The sequence below is a fragment of the Budorcas taxicolor genome, chromosome X (genome assembly GCF_023091745.1).
Source record: "Budorcas taxicolor isolate Tak-1 chromosome X, Takin1.1, whole genome shotgun sequence".
In the NCBI taxonomy this organism is placed as follows: Eukaryota; Metazoa; Chordata; class Mammalia; order Artiodactyla; family Bovidae; genus Budorcas; species Budorcas taxicolor.
Genome location: NC_068935.1, coordinates 29,287,571 through 29,302,944, shown reverse-complemented (window position 1 = coordinate 29,302,944; position 15,374 = coordinate 29,287,571). Strand labels below are relative to the sequence as shown.

At 52.3% G+C, this 15,374-nt stretch overlaps 1 protein-coding gene across 1 annotated transcript in view; it reads right to left on the bottom strand.

Moving 5' to 3' along the window:
* Positions 1–3,102: 3,102 nt before the first annotated feature.
* ELF4 (E74 like ETS transcription factor 4) overlaps positions 3,103–15,374 on the bottom strand; it is a 35,952-nt gene continuing 23,680 nt past the window's right edge. Inside the window, exons 2-9 of the mRNA XM_052663533.1 lie at positions 14,271–14,550; positions 9,648–9,819; positions 9,157–9,249; positions 7,344–7,535; positions 6,429–6,512; positions 6,148–6,340; positions 5,107–5,484; positions 3,103–4,278 (exon numbers count right to left, since the gene is read on the bottom strand). Coding sequence (XP_052519493.1) covers positions 3,474–4,278; positions 5,107–5,484; positions 6,148–6,340; positions 6,429–6,512; positions 7,344–7,535; positions 9,157–9,249; positions 9,648–9,819; positions 14,271–14,342 — 1,989 coding nt within the window. The 5' untranslated portion in view covers positions 14,343–14,550 and the 3' untranslated portion in view covers positions 3,103–3,473. The remainder of the gene's footprint in view (positions 4,279–5,106; positions 5,485–6,147; positions 6,341–6,428; positions 6,513–7,343; positions 7,536–9,156; positions 9,250–9,647; positions 9,820–14,270; positions 14,551–15,374) is intronic.

Genomic DNA, 15,374 nt, shown 5'->3' with positions numbered 1-15,374 from the left:
TGGGGTGGGGGTACCATGAGGGCACTGAGCCAGGGAGGGCCGGCCCTGGGCAGTGGAGCACCCGGGGTGAGTGTCTGTGCAGAGGGGAGGTCGGAGGTCACCTACCTCACTTTGGTCCCTCTCTCTCACCAGCTCAATCAGTAACCGTCCATTGATGCTTGCTAAATGCTTCGTAGTATGCCCTGCTACGGGTGACACAGTCCCACTCCCCTCAGAAGGTAACACACTAACTGGGGAGGCTACATAAGTCCAGGCCATTGAAGATTTAAGTAACAGTTTGTGATTATTATAGAGGCGATGTCACAGGCTGCTCACAGTTACCAAAGAATGGCACTTGCAACACATCTCAAATGAACTCACTTAAGGGTAGGCTGGTCTGGGGAGGCAGCGTCCATGAACTGAGCCTTGAAGGATGGGTATAATTTGATGAGTACTAGCGGGATGGGACGGAGAAGGCAATGGCACCCCACTCCAGTACTCTTGCCTGGAAAATCCCGTGGATGGAGGAACCTGGTAGGCTGCAGTCCATGGGGTCGCATAGGCGTAACTGGACATGACTGAAGTGACTTAACAGCAGCAGCAGCAGCGGGGTGGGAAGAGCATTGTGGTTGAGTAGAAGGAAGAAAAAAGTACAGAGATAGGCAACTCTGACAGAAGCACGTGCAAAGGTTGGTGAATCCATCCGTTTGACTGGAGCAATACAAGGGGCCAGGGGAGCAGTGGGAGGTGAATGGGGAAGAAGGCTAGGACGTGATGGGGAAGTGCAAAATACTCCTGGAACAACTGCCCTGAGCCATCAAGTGCTCCCCCATCCCTCCTCCAGGACCCCTGGATTGCCTTGTGAGTCAGACAATAAAGGGTTAATGCCCAGCCGCTAAGAACAGATTGGAGGTTAAGGATTTTGAGTATCACCCCCATTTGTAGGCAGTGAGGAGCCCCAAGAGACTTTTTGGCAGAGGAAGAATAGAGCTGGTGCCTTGGCAGGTTGGAGGGGGTGACTCAGATCACACTGGGGGGCTGCTGATATGTCCAGGGAAGGGGATAAGTTCTGGGGGAGGCTGCACAAGGCTGGAGGCTCTCTGCAAGTGTGGAAGAATGCTGGATTGGAGAGATGTGGCAAATCACACCAGACTTGAGGCAATGAGGACGGGGCAGGGTCAAGTGAACGCAGCCAGCAGATGGCTCTGAAATGTCAAGCTTAGAAGGTCAGGACAATAACAGAAATAGGCAAGTCATGACGGCCTTTTTGTCTGGAATGGTTTTGTGTGTTGGAAGACTTCCAAAAATCCATTTTTGATAGAGGGACAATCTTTGAGGGCCTGACAAGCATCTAGGTAGAACTATCCAGCAGAAATGTGAGCCAGAAGCCGAGAAGAGTAGGGGCTGGGCCCCTAGATTCCATACCCAACCCGAAGAGCCTCACTGGAGCCAGGATGGCTGAGGCTCGTGGGGTGCCCACAGTGAATGTAGATGTGGAGCTAGCAAGGGCACAGAGGGTACGGAGGAAAGGGAAGTAGTGTCATGTGCTGCGAGGGCTCACAAGGGGCCAAGAACTATGAAGAAAAAATTTGACATCACCTCCAGGGTATCAGTGACTTCAGACGAAGAGCTCTATGGGGTTTGGGTGAGGGGGCAGGGCCACTCCTAACCCATGTGGCACCTTTCCGTAAAGTTGTTTTCAAAGGTGACCCTTTCTCAAGATGTTTTGCTCTCCACCACCAGGAAATTGTCATCATAAGCTGATTTTATTAGAAAAAGGGACATTAATGCCAAGTGCTGGAGACATGGAAGAAATACACCCGCACAACCATACAAGGTTCCCTCCCAGGGTGGAGAAGGGGGAGATTAAGAGGTGACAGAGCATGATAATGGGCTTGGCAGTGACCAGAAGGAGAGAGAGAAGGGCAACCAGGGGAGGTAGTGAGGTCAAGTGGCTGGTTTCGTGTCAAGGACACAGCAAAGGTCCTGAGGCACCAATTCACAGTAACCACATTCACTAGATCCTATCACTGTTTCCAAGGCTGACATAGTAGAGCTCTCAGCCTTGCTCCCAAACCTGGCAGGAGAGACAAAGGCAAAGTCATAGAAGAGAGAGGGGAGGGGATCAAGGCCCCCAGCTGAGGGGTGGACTTTAAGAGTTAACTGGCTGACCGCCTTCTCAGAAAGAGGAAAGGTGGAAGGAAGGCATGTGGAGGGATAGAAAGGACAGGGGGTCACAGGTTCACACTCCATCTTCGTGGAGGAGGAGTCAGGGTGAAGTGAGAAGGCTGGCCATCCAGGACCTCGGCCCACTGGAGGAGGTCGACTGCAGCCATAGAGGGAGTGGGCGGGTGGGCAGACCTGTGAGGGGAACAGAAAGCAGGCTGACCAGCAAGGAGGCTCGAGCAGGGACGGAGGCAGACCCCGAGCATGTGGTTACCCGACGTCCCCTGCACCACCTGCCAGCAGTGAAATGGCAGGGGCGAAATTAATCAAGAGGGAAGCCAGGATTTGGGATGCAGAGCAAGGTGGCCGTGAAGGCTAGAATTACAGCCAAAGCCCTGGGTGCAAACATCCATTATTTAGTCCCCTTCCCCTGGGGGCCTTGTGGCTGAGTCTGACCCTGGAGGGGTGCAAAGCACTCTGGGGAGATTAAGGATCTGGCCTGCTAGCAAATGACTGGTGGGCAATGAGGCTGAGCCCAAGAAGACCTCAGTCTAGCCTGCGGGGCTGCTCCACAGGGCTGAATTCCTTCCCTCTCTTCAGGGTTTTATCCCACATGGCTTTCTCTTTGTCCCCTGCAATTCCGTCTTCCCCAACAAACACACCCATCAAAGCTGTCCTCCCCAGACCTACCCCAGCTCTGTGACATCTCTCCGGATTTCGGGGCTCCAACCTGTACCCCATAGTCTCAGAACAACCGAATCTTGGCTTGTACAAAGGGAAATGGGAGAATGCTTTCCCTCAAAACAGAAAATTCCCCATCTCTGTGGCTGACCCCCAAAGAGACACACACCCTTGAAGACCTCACAGCTACACCCCCATCCTCACCAAAGAAACAGAGATACAGACGCACAAGTACACACAAATACATACAGAGCTATTCACATATGGGATAGTAAATACTCTGCAGAAGGAACGAAGACGGTGGAATACAGCCAGGTGAAAAGACTCTTCTCATGAAGCCCCTACCCCAGCCCTGGTTACAAACATCTCAGAAGGTTTGCCTCCATCAGCAAGTCAGCCCATTACCCCAACAAGAGCATATCCCCTAATACTCTTGAAAGCCATGGTCTGACACCAGGGATGCTCCAACTGGGCCTGTCTTGGCCATGGTGACACCAGGCAGGGGTGGGGCATGGGGTCTGGTGTATTGACACCCTGCTGAAATGTAAGGGCTGGTGTGCTGCTTCGGTCAGTCTCTCTTAGAGGAAGTCCGTGTACAAATGCTGCTCAACCTTGCCTGGCAGTCACATTTCCCCGACCCCCTCCATTTACATGTCATGAGGCTCCATCTTAATGAGGGAAGTGGGGTTGAATGGGGAGATGGAGGCTGGGGTTGGGGATCTAGTCAGCAGGCTCCCAGGTGTGCTTATATTAGGCTCAGCCGTAAACAGGGACCCTGAGCTTGAGGAGAGCTCAAGTTCAGCCACTGGGGTCAGCCCAACAGTGGGGCGGCTGGGAGGAGAGAAAGTCTGGTTTCCCAGAAGGCTTGGGTTGTGGGAAGCCCTTGAAACTACCTGGCTTGGAAGTGGCTGAAGGTGAGCTTGCTCCCTCAGGAGTTCCCTCAGGGTCTCTTCAGAAACCAGCAGGCCCTCCATGGGGGCCCCAGTCATCATGCCCTGCACATAGGATGAGGACCTCAGTGGCCCTTCCTTGACCCCAGGGGCTGCAGTGGCACTGGAAGTTCTGATGAAGGCTGCAATGACAGTCCCAGGGGCCTGAGAGCTGGGCCCCGCTGGGCCAGCTCCCATGACTGAGGGTGGTGCCGGATTGGTCGGACGGTTGGCCCCAGCCAGAAGCTGGGGGAGGCCACTGAGAATCAGCGGAGCCCCCGGTGCTGCCACCTGGTTCTCTTGGAAACTGGTGTTCAGGGGGAAGGAGGTCTGCAGAGTGAAGGTGTCCTTGAAGGTGGAAGCAGGTGGAACACTCTGGAGAACGAGCTGGGTTGAAGCAGTAGTACTGGCAGGAGGCCCGTTGGTCAGCACTGTGGTCAGCGGGATGGTCTGCAGGGTCAAGGCCGAGCCCGACCTGACGGGGGCCACTCCTAGGTGGATGTTGCTGGGCACGGAAGAAGTACTGAGGAGAAGCAGAAAGCACATTTGGTTCAGGGAGGAGGCGTGGAAGGAGGGCACTGGGGGAATGGAGCAGAAGGTGTTTCAGCCACTGTTTGTTGGGGCCTTAGCTTGGGTCAGGGATCATTCTAAATGGTTCGCATGTGGGATTTCACTCCATCTTCTGATCAGCCCATGAGTTGAATAAGGTTAACAATCTGATTTTCCTGCATGAGGAAACAGGCACAGAGAGGTTATGTAGCTTGCCCTAGACCACACAGCCAGCAACAGGGACACATCTAGGCTTTCTGCCTCCAGAGATTGTGTTTATCACCGCTGTAGTGTACTGACATCCCTCTTCAGAAGAGCATCCCCGTGGCCCACATCAGCATAGTAATAGGTACACACGTATAACCCAGACAAAGGCCAGACTTTTCAGGGAAAATTGGAGGAGCCTTAGTGTGGACGAGTAGTAACAAGAGCTTTCCTGGTGGGCTTGGGAGGGCCTGAGGAAGGCAGAAGGGCACCTTCTCTGCTGCCTCTTTTCTGGAGTAGAGGAGACTTGTGGGGATGGGCCCAGGAGTGGAGGTTCTTGGGGAGTGCCCTGGGGTAATAGGAGTAGCCCCAGCTGGCAACAGAAGACGCCCCAGGTCAATGGCTGGCTTGGCCATTTGTTATTTTGGTGTGTGACCTCAGTCAAGTCACTTTTCCCTCTTTTAAGCCACGAGTGTCCCACTGGATTCCCAGGGATGCTGTGAGGGTCCCGGGAGTAAGAGACAGAGCAGAGCTTTGCAAGAAGCTGAAAATGTCCCCATCCCTAGGGGAAGACTCAGAACGACCTGGGCGCCCTTACCTCACAGCTTTGGTGACTTTGGCCTGGCTCTCTGGTGGAGAGACAAGCATGGCGGAGGTAGTGGGGATCTCTTCGTCTACAGACAATCCCAATTCCAGACTCGCAGATGGCTGGAGACCAACATGCTGCACCTTCGGCTTTTCCCAAGAAGTGTCACCCTTGCCCTGCGGGACAGCTCTAGACGAGACCCGGGAACTGGCTCTCCGGGAGCTGCCGCCAGAGGAGGTGGAGGGAGCAGAGGCCTGAGGGGATGTGGCTGTGACCTCGCTTCTCTCATCCTCGTCTTCGATCACCACCAGGTCCTTGGGCATTTCCTTAAACTGGTACACCAGCCTCTGCCCTTCCACTTTGGCCAGGATGCCTCGTTGGTAGTAATATCTGGGCAGAGAGCGGGGAGTGTCAGGAACATAGTGCCCTCCAGGGCCGGTGGGGGGGATGCAGATGGGCGCCCTGGGCAAGGGAAGGGGCACTTTGGACTTAGAAGGCTTTTATGAAGTTTCTGAGATCTCCCTCTGATGACTCAAAGGGTCCATGAAAGGGGATTTCCAATGCTGACCCTCATGCTGCTTTGGGACAGAGGATGGGGTGAGTGAAGGATGGGAGGGGGTGGAGGATGGGGGTTCAGCCATCCCCCAGCCTGAGAGACCGACTGTGGCTAAGTCAGACCCATCTTCCTCAGTCCCTGGCTTGCAGAATGTGAAGGAAGCCCTTCTTGGGGATGGCCCTGAAATTCTCTTTCCACTCTAAAAAGAGAAAAGGCTAGGACAGAAACACAAGAAGGGGACTGTCCCTCCCAGATAGGACCTGGGAAATGGGCTGGGGGGCAAGCAAATGGGAGAGTCACAGGAGACTTGCGGGAATGGGCCCAGGAATTCGCTCCACAGAAGAGTGTCTAGATGACCCACGCAGGAGGAGCAAGGTACTTACTCATCACCCACACAGAGCCTGATGATCTTCTCAGGGAAAGTTGGAGGCCCCTTAGCAAGGGGCTCCTGGGACAGAGGAAGAAGCTTGGGGAGCCCTCTGGGCAGGGGCTCCTACCTGAGTGCCCGGCCCATCGTCTCATAGTTCATGTCAGGCTTGTTCTTCTGCTTCCCCCACAGCTTGGACACTGCTTTAGAATCCACCAGCTTGAAGATGCCTTTCTCTCGCTGGGTCCACTTGATGTACTTGGGGCAGGTGTTCCGGTCTTGCAGAAGTGCGAGGAGGAATTCCCACAGGTAGATGGTGCTGCCTACAGAGCAGCAGGGTGGTGATGGGGTGCCCAGACCCCACCCACCCCCGCCGGCTCCCTTCCCACCTCACCCACCTCCCCACTGTACCTTTGCCATCCTTCGATTTCTTCCGAATGGGGATGCTGAGGTCAGTGACGGGTGAGGTACTGCGGTTGCCCTTGGTCTTCCGAACTGAGGGTGGGGGGAAGGTGGGAGTGGGCTGAGGCTACAGGGCTGGGCTCCCGAGACAGAGGGCCCAGGTGCTTACCAACTGAGGGGCACCCGGCGAAAAGGAAGAGGCAGGTTGCCTCGGGGCTGGAGGCCTGGGGTCACACTCCACAGGCATCGCACTCAGGTAGCTCCACCCACCCAAGGGCCCACCTGCATTTCAGGCCCCAAACAATGTGGGGCCATGGAGTGCTAGCAATGAGTCACCTTTACAAGCACAGAATCTGCCTCACCTAATTTTTGAAACAAAATGGCAGTCTGAAGGCGTGCCTGTTGTGCAGATAAGTGTGGCACCAGGCTTTGGCTGCCATACTGACACGGCAGTATCGACCAGCCATCATCTGAGTAAATCAATAACATGGGGCTTGGGAAAGCCCAGAGTTCTCTACCATATACAGTCTTGGCTCCGTAAGCTCCAAGAAGGAAGCTAAGAGCAGAGAGTGAGGCAGAGGCCCCCAGAGGGCCAGGAACTGGCCAGGGGGCCAAGGCTGGTGTCTGAACACTCAGTGCAGGATTCAACCCACTGAGGTCATAGGCTTGCTAATAAGCATTTACATATCTGCTGGGCAGACAGGAGTGGCCTGGAAAATGTCAGGCTTTAGGCAAGCTACCTGACAAAGCCTGGCTTTCCAGAAGGTAGGACTTTCCATCTGTCTGCCACACCAGAGAGCTATGCTCTGAATATGTCTGTAAAGCATGGCACTCACCTCTAGCCATGGTCTCCCTGAGCCCTCTCCTACTGCCCAGCCCCTTGAAGAAACACACACACTCTCTGCCCCCCCTCCCCCATCTTACTTCTCTTCTTTGATTTTCCAGTCTTCTTAGCGCTCTCTTCTCTGGGGACCTTCTCCTCCAGACAGTTCTCCTCCTGGTCACCAGTGTCACCAGCCCTGTTCAGGGCGTCGGGCTCAGAGACAGGAAACAGGTAGTTGGGCAGTGTCATGGCTGGAGCAGGGTCTGGCTCTGGAAGCATTTCGGAGGTGCTAACTGCAAGAAGAAAGGCCTGAGGTGGCGTGGGCCCAGGACACGGTAGGAGTGTGGTCTCCCCATGTTCAAGAGAACAGTGGGTTCCTGGGGGGTGGGTGTGGGGGCGAAGTGTCATTCCCCACAGCCCCAGACACAGGACACGTCTGAAAATGCCTCCTGTGTCTCACGGCACGAGGAGAGGAAACATCTGCAGAGCTGTGGGCACGAGCTGGCCCCAATCACAGCACCCACATGTGCAGCCCGCCGCTGGTGGTGGGAAGTTCCAGGTGACACCCAGGGAAAAGGGCAACCTTCATTTAGTCATCTACTCATTTTACAACCAGAAGGGCCCTTAGACCTCATTTAGCCCTGATGAGGAGACTGAGACCCAGAGATGGCAGGGCATGTGCCCAGGGTCACACATGCCTGGTATGTGAGGGTACTCAGTAAATATCTGTTGAATCCTGAGTGAAAATTAGTGCCAGAGGCGGGATGAGGAATTGGAACCTGCAGCTTCATGGCTGTTTTGCCACCTTGTATCCCAGCACCTCCTTGGAAGGTCAGTTGGAGCCAGGAATCTTCCTGTAGAGTCATGGCAGATGCCTGGATGGGGGTATTTACTGAGGGAGGAGCCTGCCTCATGGGCCATCGCAGGAGGTAGGGGCCAACCTCCTAGAACAGGGAAGGGATGAGGAGGATCCAGCCCGGTGCATTTCTAACTAAGCCACATCTGGCTCAGTCATCCTGGGAGCTCAGCGAGACAGCAGAGCGGCCTGACGTTACCCTGGCCAATAGCATTCTGCCTTAAAAAAGGAAGTTCTGATAGGTGCTACCCGTGGATGGACCTTGAGGACATTATGTTAAGTAAAATAAACCAGTCCCCCGACAAAAAACAAATACTGTGCACTTGAGCTCATCTGAGGTCCCGGGAGGAGTCAAATTCATTAAGACATAAAGTAGAGCAGTGGTGGCCAGGGGCTGAGGGGAAGGGGAAATGAGGGGTCAGTGTTTCATGGGAATAGACTTCAGGTTTTGCAAAATGCAGATTTCTGGAGAGGATGATGGTGGCTGCACAACATAACAAATATACTTAATACCACAGACCCAAACACTGAAAGATGGTTAAGGTGGTTAATTTTATGTTATGTGTAGTTTGTTGTTCAGTCGCTCAGCCATGTCTGACTCTTTGTGACCCTATGGACTATATAGCTCACAAGGCTCCTCTGTCCATGGAATTCTCCAGGCAAGAATACTAGAGTGGGTTGCCATTTCCTCCTCCAGGGGATCTTCCTGACCCAGGGATCAAAACCTGTGTATCCTGCATTGGGAGGTAGATTCTTTATCACCAAGCCACCAGGGAAGCCCTATGTGTATTTTACTGTAATTTAAAAATTGGAAAAAATAACCAGTCAACCTGGTTATAAGAAGTTATAAAAAGTCACTCCATCTTCCTCCTCGTCTGCAGGGGCCATTCTGCCCCATCCCACTCCACGCACAGCTCAAGAGCATGTTAACAAGTATAGGGGTGGTGTGGGTACATTAGCCTGCACACACAGGCCCCTGAGAATCCAATATGCAGATGTGATATTTTAAAATGGAATTTTGTGTTGCCGCGAGTTGAGGCACCACAGTTCAAACTCACAGATCTGCTTGTCATCCAGGATGTTGTTGGGAGACTCGACGTTGAGCAAGACTTCAGTGGTTGACACGGTTTGTGAGGTGGTTTCATTGTCATCTGGTGCCAGGTTCCATGGTTGGGAGAGAAGAAAATTCCCTCAGGACATAGGGCAGTGGGTGCCGCCAGAACAAGGCTAAGGAGCCCAGGTGCAGCCGGGAAGGTAGCAGCATGCCTCCCACCCTGATTCTCCACCTTTCTCTACACCCATCCCAGCAGAGCTGGTCTCCCCTCACTGTTCCACTGCCTCTCAGGAGATCATGGATCCATTTAGCTGGCTTTCTCCTCTCTACAGTGGTACTACCTTCTGTTTATCCTAGTTACCCCATCTAATTTCCAACTATTGGGGGCCTTGCTCCTGGCTGCATGGGGTCACTAGAAGCCTCAGTGGGCTACTGTTACCTGAAGACAGAACCCCTCCCTCCTCCACACCTTCCCTGCCCAGGAAGGAAACAGACCTGCCAGCAAAAAACTGCCCTCCAAGATCTGATCCTGTGTCATGCACAATGTCCCATCTGTTATGATGCCATTGTGAACGTCATCCAGCTCCAGGCCTGAGTACAGGTGCAGTAATTCGGGGTAGGGGACTTGCTCCACAATCACAGCTGGAAACACGGAGGGATCTTCTAGCTACGGAGAAGACAGCGATCTGGTTCAAGGCCTACCCACCTCTCCCAGGAAGCCCTCCGTACCAGAATCTGGCCCTTCTTGCAATTCCTAACTCTTGGATCCCTCAGGGGCTGTTCTTTGTAGGGCATGACATTGCTCTGGGTCCAAACTCACTAGTGGGGTCTTGATTGGTAGAAATGGGTTAGCTCTGTACCACCTTCACTCAACCAAGGGCAGGCAGTTGTAACTGGTTACAGTTATGGGTTAACCTGTGGCCAGGGTTAGTTAGGCTCATTCTGAAACCAGTGGGAAAGGATTTGTCAATAGCAAGGGCAAGGGGCTCAATCTATAGCCAGCTGAGGGACTCAACCTACGCTCAGGGTTGGGTAACAGGGTGAAGGGCTCAGATCGCGAACATCTTAGGGCTCAGTTTGTGATGATAAGAGTAGGAATGAAGATGGAAGAACAGAGGAATTAGAGACATAAAAAGTTAAGGGCTGGGAATTCCCTGGTGCTCTGGTGATTAAGGATCCACCCTAGTTGGGCAACTAAGCCCTCGAGCTTTAGAGCCCACGCAACACAACTAAGACCTGATGCAGCCAAATAAATAAAATAAAATAATTTTTTTTAAAAAAAAGGTAAGAGCCTGGATGGGGGAGAGGGTTCCGATTTCTGGCTTGATTTGGTGGGCGCATAGGGGTACTGTTCTTGTTAAGGGGGAAGCCAGAAGGAAGAGGAGCGGGTTTTTGGAGAAAGATAAGAGAGCAAGTGTCTGAATATGGTCAGTTGGAGGTACCATTGAGATATTTAAAATGGAGATACCTATCAAGGAGTCAAAAATATGTATCCATGAGCTCATCACTGTGAGTGGGTAAAATCATCAGGTTGAGAATTTGACCCCTAGAGGACACAGTTATTCTAAAATCAAACAAAGGTAAATTTCTAAAATAAGTGTGAAAAAAATAAAAAATAAAATAAGTGTGATTGCAACTGTTGTTTAAAAATTATTTATAGAAGGAAATGTACTGGAATGTTCATAATAATTATATTTTGGTTGTGGGACTACAGGTGATTTTTTTTTCCCCTTTCTACTTTTCTGAATTTTCTTTCATGGGGCTATTAATTCTTTCTTCATGAAAAAGGAATGAGAATGCTCAGTTTTACCTAATGTTCCTGAAGGATCCAGAAGAATAAAAATTGATGAAACTGCCTTTGGGTTTGGCTGCTGGGCAGTCACCTGGCTAGAGCATTTTCAGGGGAGTGCTGGGGTCTCAGAGAAGACGGATGAAGGGAGACAGGCAGGTGGGTATAGTGATTAAGGCCAGAGTTTAGAGCTGTCTGTGGGACTTCCCTGGTAGCTCAGAGGGTAAAGCATCTGCCTGCAATGCAGGAGACCTGGGTTCAATCCCTGGGTCAGAAAGATCCCCTGGAGAAGGAAATGGCGACCCACTCCAGTACTCCTGCCTGGAAAATCCCATGGACAGAGAAGCCTGGTAGATTACAGTCCATGGGATTGCAAAGAATCGGAGACGACTGAGCAACTTCACTCGATTTGTGCTGTCCAGTATGGGGCCATGGGGCTATGGAGCAGTTGAACTATGGCTGATGCAACTGAAGGACTGAATTTTAATCTTGAAAAACTTTATATTTACATTTAAATAGTCACCAGTGGCTAGCGGCTACCGTGTTGGACAGACAGCTCTAAAATGAAGTGAAGTCGTGAAGTCGCTCAGTCGTGTCTGACTCTGCGATCCCATGGACTGTAATCTACCAGGCTTCTCCGTCCATGGGATTTTCCAGGCAAGAGTACTGGAGTGGGTTGCCATTTCCTTCTCCAGGGGATCTTCCCGACCAAGGGACTGAACCCAGCGACTTCCAACTTCACTTCACTTTAGAGCTGTCTGTCCAACACGGTAGCCGCTAGCCACTGGTGACTATTTAAATGTAAATATAAAGTTTTTCAAGATTGAAATTCAGTCCTTCAGTTGCATCAGCCATAGTTCAAGTGCTCCATAGCCACATGGCCCCCTACCGGACAGCACAAATCTAGTGAAGTCACTTAGTCATGTCTGACTCTTTGCGATCCCATGGACTGTAGCCTACCAGACTCCTCCGTCCATGGAATTTTCCAGGCAAGAGTACTGAAGTGGGTTGCCATTTCCTTCTCCAGGGGATCTTCCCGACCCAGGGATTGAACCCAGGTCTCTCACATTGCAGGCAGATGCTTTACCATCTGAGCCACCAGGGAAGCTAAGAGCACTTCTAGAATATCAGAAAACTCTACTGGACCATGCTGATCTACAGCCAGACTGCCTGGGTTTGAGACCAAACTCTGCCATTTATGAGCAGTGTGATCTTGGGCAAGATACCTTTCTGTGTATCCGTTTCCTCCTTTATAAAACTGGGGTTATCATATTATTGACCACATAGGGTTGTTTAAATGGATCAATGTACATAAAGCACTTAGAACAGAGTCTGGCATACAGTAGGTTCTGATTATTTGCTTTAAGCATCAGGGACTCCGAGGAGACTATTGTAGTGTTAGTCGCTCAGTCATATCTGACTCTGTGACCCCATGGACTGTAGCCCACCAGGTTCCTCTGTCCATGGAATTCTCCAGGCAAGAATACTGGATTAGGTTGCCATTCACTTCTCCAAGGGATCTTCCCAACCCAGGGATCAAACCCAGGTCCTGCTTTACAGGTGGATTCTTTACCATCTGAACACCAGGGAAGCCCCTTAGGAGACTAGTAACATTTAATTTCTTAACCTGGGTGGTGAGTTAATGAGTATTAATTTTATAGTTATTCTAAAAATATTTTTTTTCAGATTCTTTTCAATTACAGGTTATCTGTTTTATATTCATACTGTATTTTGCAACAAAAAGTGTTTCCTAAAAACAGTGAGAGAAGGGAGGTGAGAACATAAACCCAGATGATGGAGGTCACACTGGGGAGAAGAACAGAGCTAAGGAGGTGGTATGTTAAAGAGGCGGGCAGAAGGGAGGGAGGGTTTCTCTTAGGGTTAGGGGGACACGAAGATGTTCTAGGTTGAGGAGAGAGGTCTGGGAGGTGTGAAAGACACAAGAGAGACAGGAGGTGAAGGATGGTGTGAGGTCTGGAAGGTGGCAGGAGAGAACAGATTAAGCCCCGGGGTAGGTGTTGCCCTTGGAAGGAAGAGGGCCACTTCTTTCTCCCAGGCCAGCAGAAAGGAAATAAGAACAGGTGATGTTGTTGCTAAGAGGGAGGGAGGAGGGAAAGTGAGGGCATCCTTGGCTTTGAGCTCCGCTGTGGATTGGAGAAGAGGCTGTCTCAGAGGGTGGAGGGGCAGCTGTGGGTTCAGGAGGTAAGAACAGCTTCTAGGAAGAGCAGCTTCTAGGAAGAATAGAAAGAATTGTTGAGTGGTCTAGAAACAAGTAAAAGATGACTAGCCACACTGAGAACCCAGGTAAGGTTAGATTTTTCTTCCCTTGTTTCAGGAGGCTAGGCATGCCAGAGGTGTTGGATAAAACTGAGCCACTTTAGGTTACCATCTAGCAGGACAGAAAGCACCGTGTGCTCCAAGACCACTAGGGGGCAGCCTTTGGTTGGTCACTAGAGACAGGACGAAGTTTCCTGTCCTCACAGGGATCTGACTAGGCTGGGGTGCCCTTGGAGATGATCCAGCTGGACCTCCTCTTGATGAAGATGGGGAGATGGCAGCCAGATAGGGCAGGGGACAGGTCTTGCCCAGGAGACACTGTGGCCACACTGGGATCAGAACTCAGGGCTTTGGACCACTAATCTTCCCTTCCTTCTGCAGTACCTGGCTGCCTCCTCTTCTCCAGTGTGTGGAAGGAGGATGCTGGGCAAGGGATGCAGCAGCAGGGGCCTGAGTGCCAGAATTCTGTCCTAGTTTCCAATTTCCTCTGACCAGAGGACCCAATTTCCAGTTTATTCTGAATCCTTAGATGGTGGTTGAAAAGACAGTTATGGAAAGGCCTGTCAACCATGCTAGGACAGGAGTCTGAAGGTGCCAGGGGATGGACTGTACCCTGCGGTGCCAGCTGGCAGTTCTCCGTCCTACTGTGTGGTTGTCTCAGCACCTTTCTCACTGTGACATGGGGTGAAGTGGCCAAAGAACGCACATGAAGGTCAGTGTACACGTGTGCACTCAGCCCCCCATTGCTGATTGACAGATCAGCTAGTGTGCATAGCAGCTACTTGGCTGACTTGGAAACTGTGTGTGCCCTGTAATTGCATGTTGGCCAAACGAGCTCACTAAGTGACCGCCTGATGACTACTGCCTGGCCACATGGGACTAGCTGATGGCACAGTCTGCCTGGCCCACCGCCGCCATGCCTTGAACCTAGTAGGTGCTTGATCAGTATTTGCTGACTGGTAGCTAGCCAGCCAGCCAGCTATCTGCCTGCCTGTCTGTACCTATCTGATCATCTGTGCCGGCTGACCAGGCTCTGTTCTCTGGGGCCATACCTGGTGGATGTCATCCATTCCGTTGCTTGCAAACTCAAAGATCAGGTCACTGGGCTGCAGGGCAACAGCCATGCTGTCTTGTCAGAGAGCTGACTGTGGGGCCTGCAGGGCCCACTGGAGCCGCGGTGTTTCCTTGATGAAAAGATGCTATTCAGATACCTTGAGCCTAGCACCTACTCCTTGAGTCACAGTACAATAGGGGCTGTAGAGAACTGGAGTAGGCGGTGGCCTAACCCAGGTTCAAGGCTGCATGCTGGGCTGGGCCAAGCGCAGGAGCGACCTACGGAGAAGGGAGAGATGGGGGCAGTGAGCCAGTCACCTTCCTTGGGTCCTGTTCCCAGGACAGACTGCCAGAAGAGGGATGGCAGGAAAAGGGGAAGACAGTGGGAACAGAAGGGCTGAGCCTTGGTGCCCGTCTGGGTCACGGGGACCTACGCCTGAGCGGACCCCAAAGATACACAGTCTAACTCACTTACCACCCCATGTGGACAAGATGAGACAGAGCGGGACTTGGCGCACTCTCCACCCTGAAGATTAATCCCCAGGGTGTGGCCACAGGGGAAGCCAGGACAGCCTGAGTGGCCTTGTGGATGGAGCGTGAAGAACCCTACAATTCCCTTGGCTGGGGAAAGGACCCCTGTGAGGGATCTGGGGTGGGGATATCTGGGTGCACAGGATGGTCTTCTAGACTCTGCCTGACTTAGTCCACCTTGGGAGTAGGGGCCGCTTAGTTCTGAAGGGCAGAGTCCACAGGGGAAGTGATCTCTCACTATAAAGGTTGTGCTGTCAGGGCCAGCGACAGCGGATGGCACTCTCAGACTCGGCCACGCCTCCAGAGAGCGTGATGTCAGAGGGCCGGGGGGCCACATGCCCTGCTCTAGTCACCACCCAGCCACCACCACCCGCTGGGGATGCCGGGCACAATGGCCTCTGTGCTGTATGTATGTGGCTTGGGCTCTTGGTTTAGCTTTGCTTTCAGTTTCAAGAGTGAACTGTCACCCTGGGAGAGCCCCAGCTGGGGGAGGGGCCCACAGGAACCTTCCCCAGCCTCCAGGGCCAGCTCAGGGCCCCCTTTTCCAGGAAATCTGTCTGCTGCAGCCCACA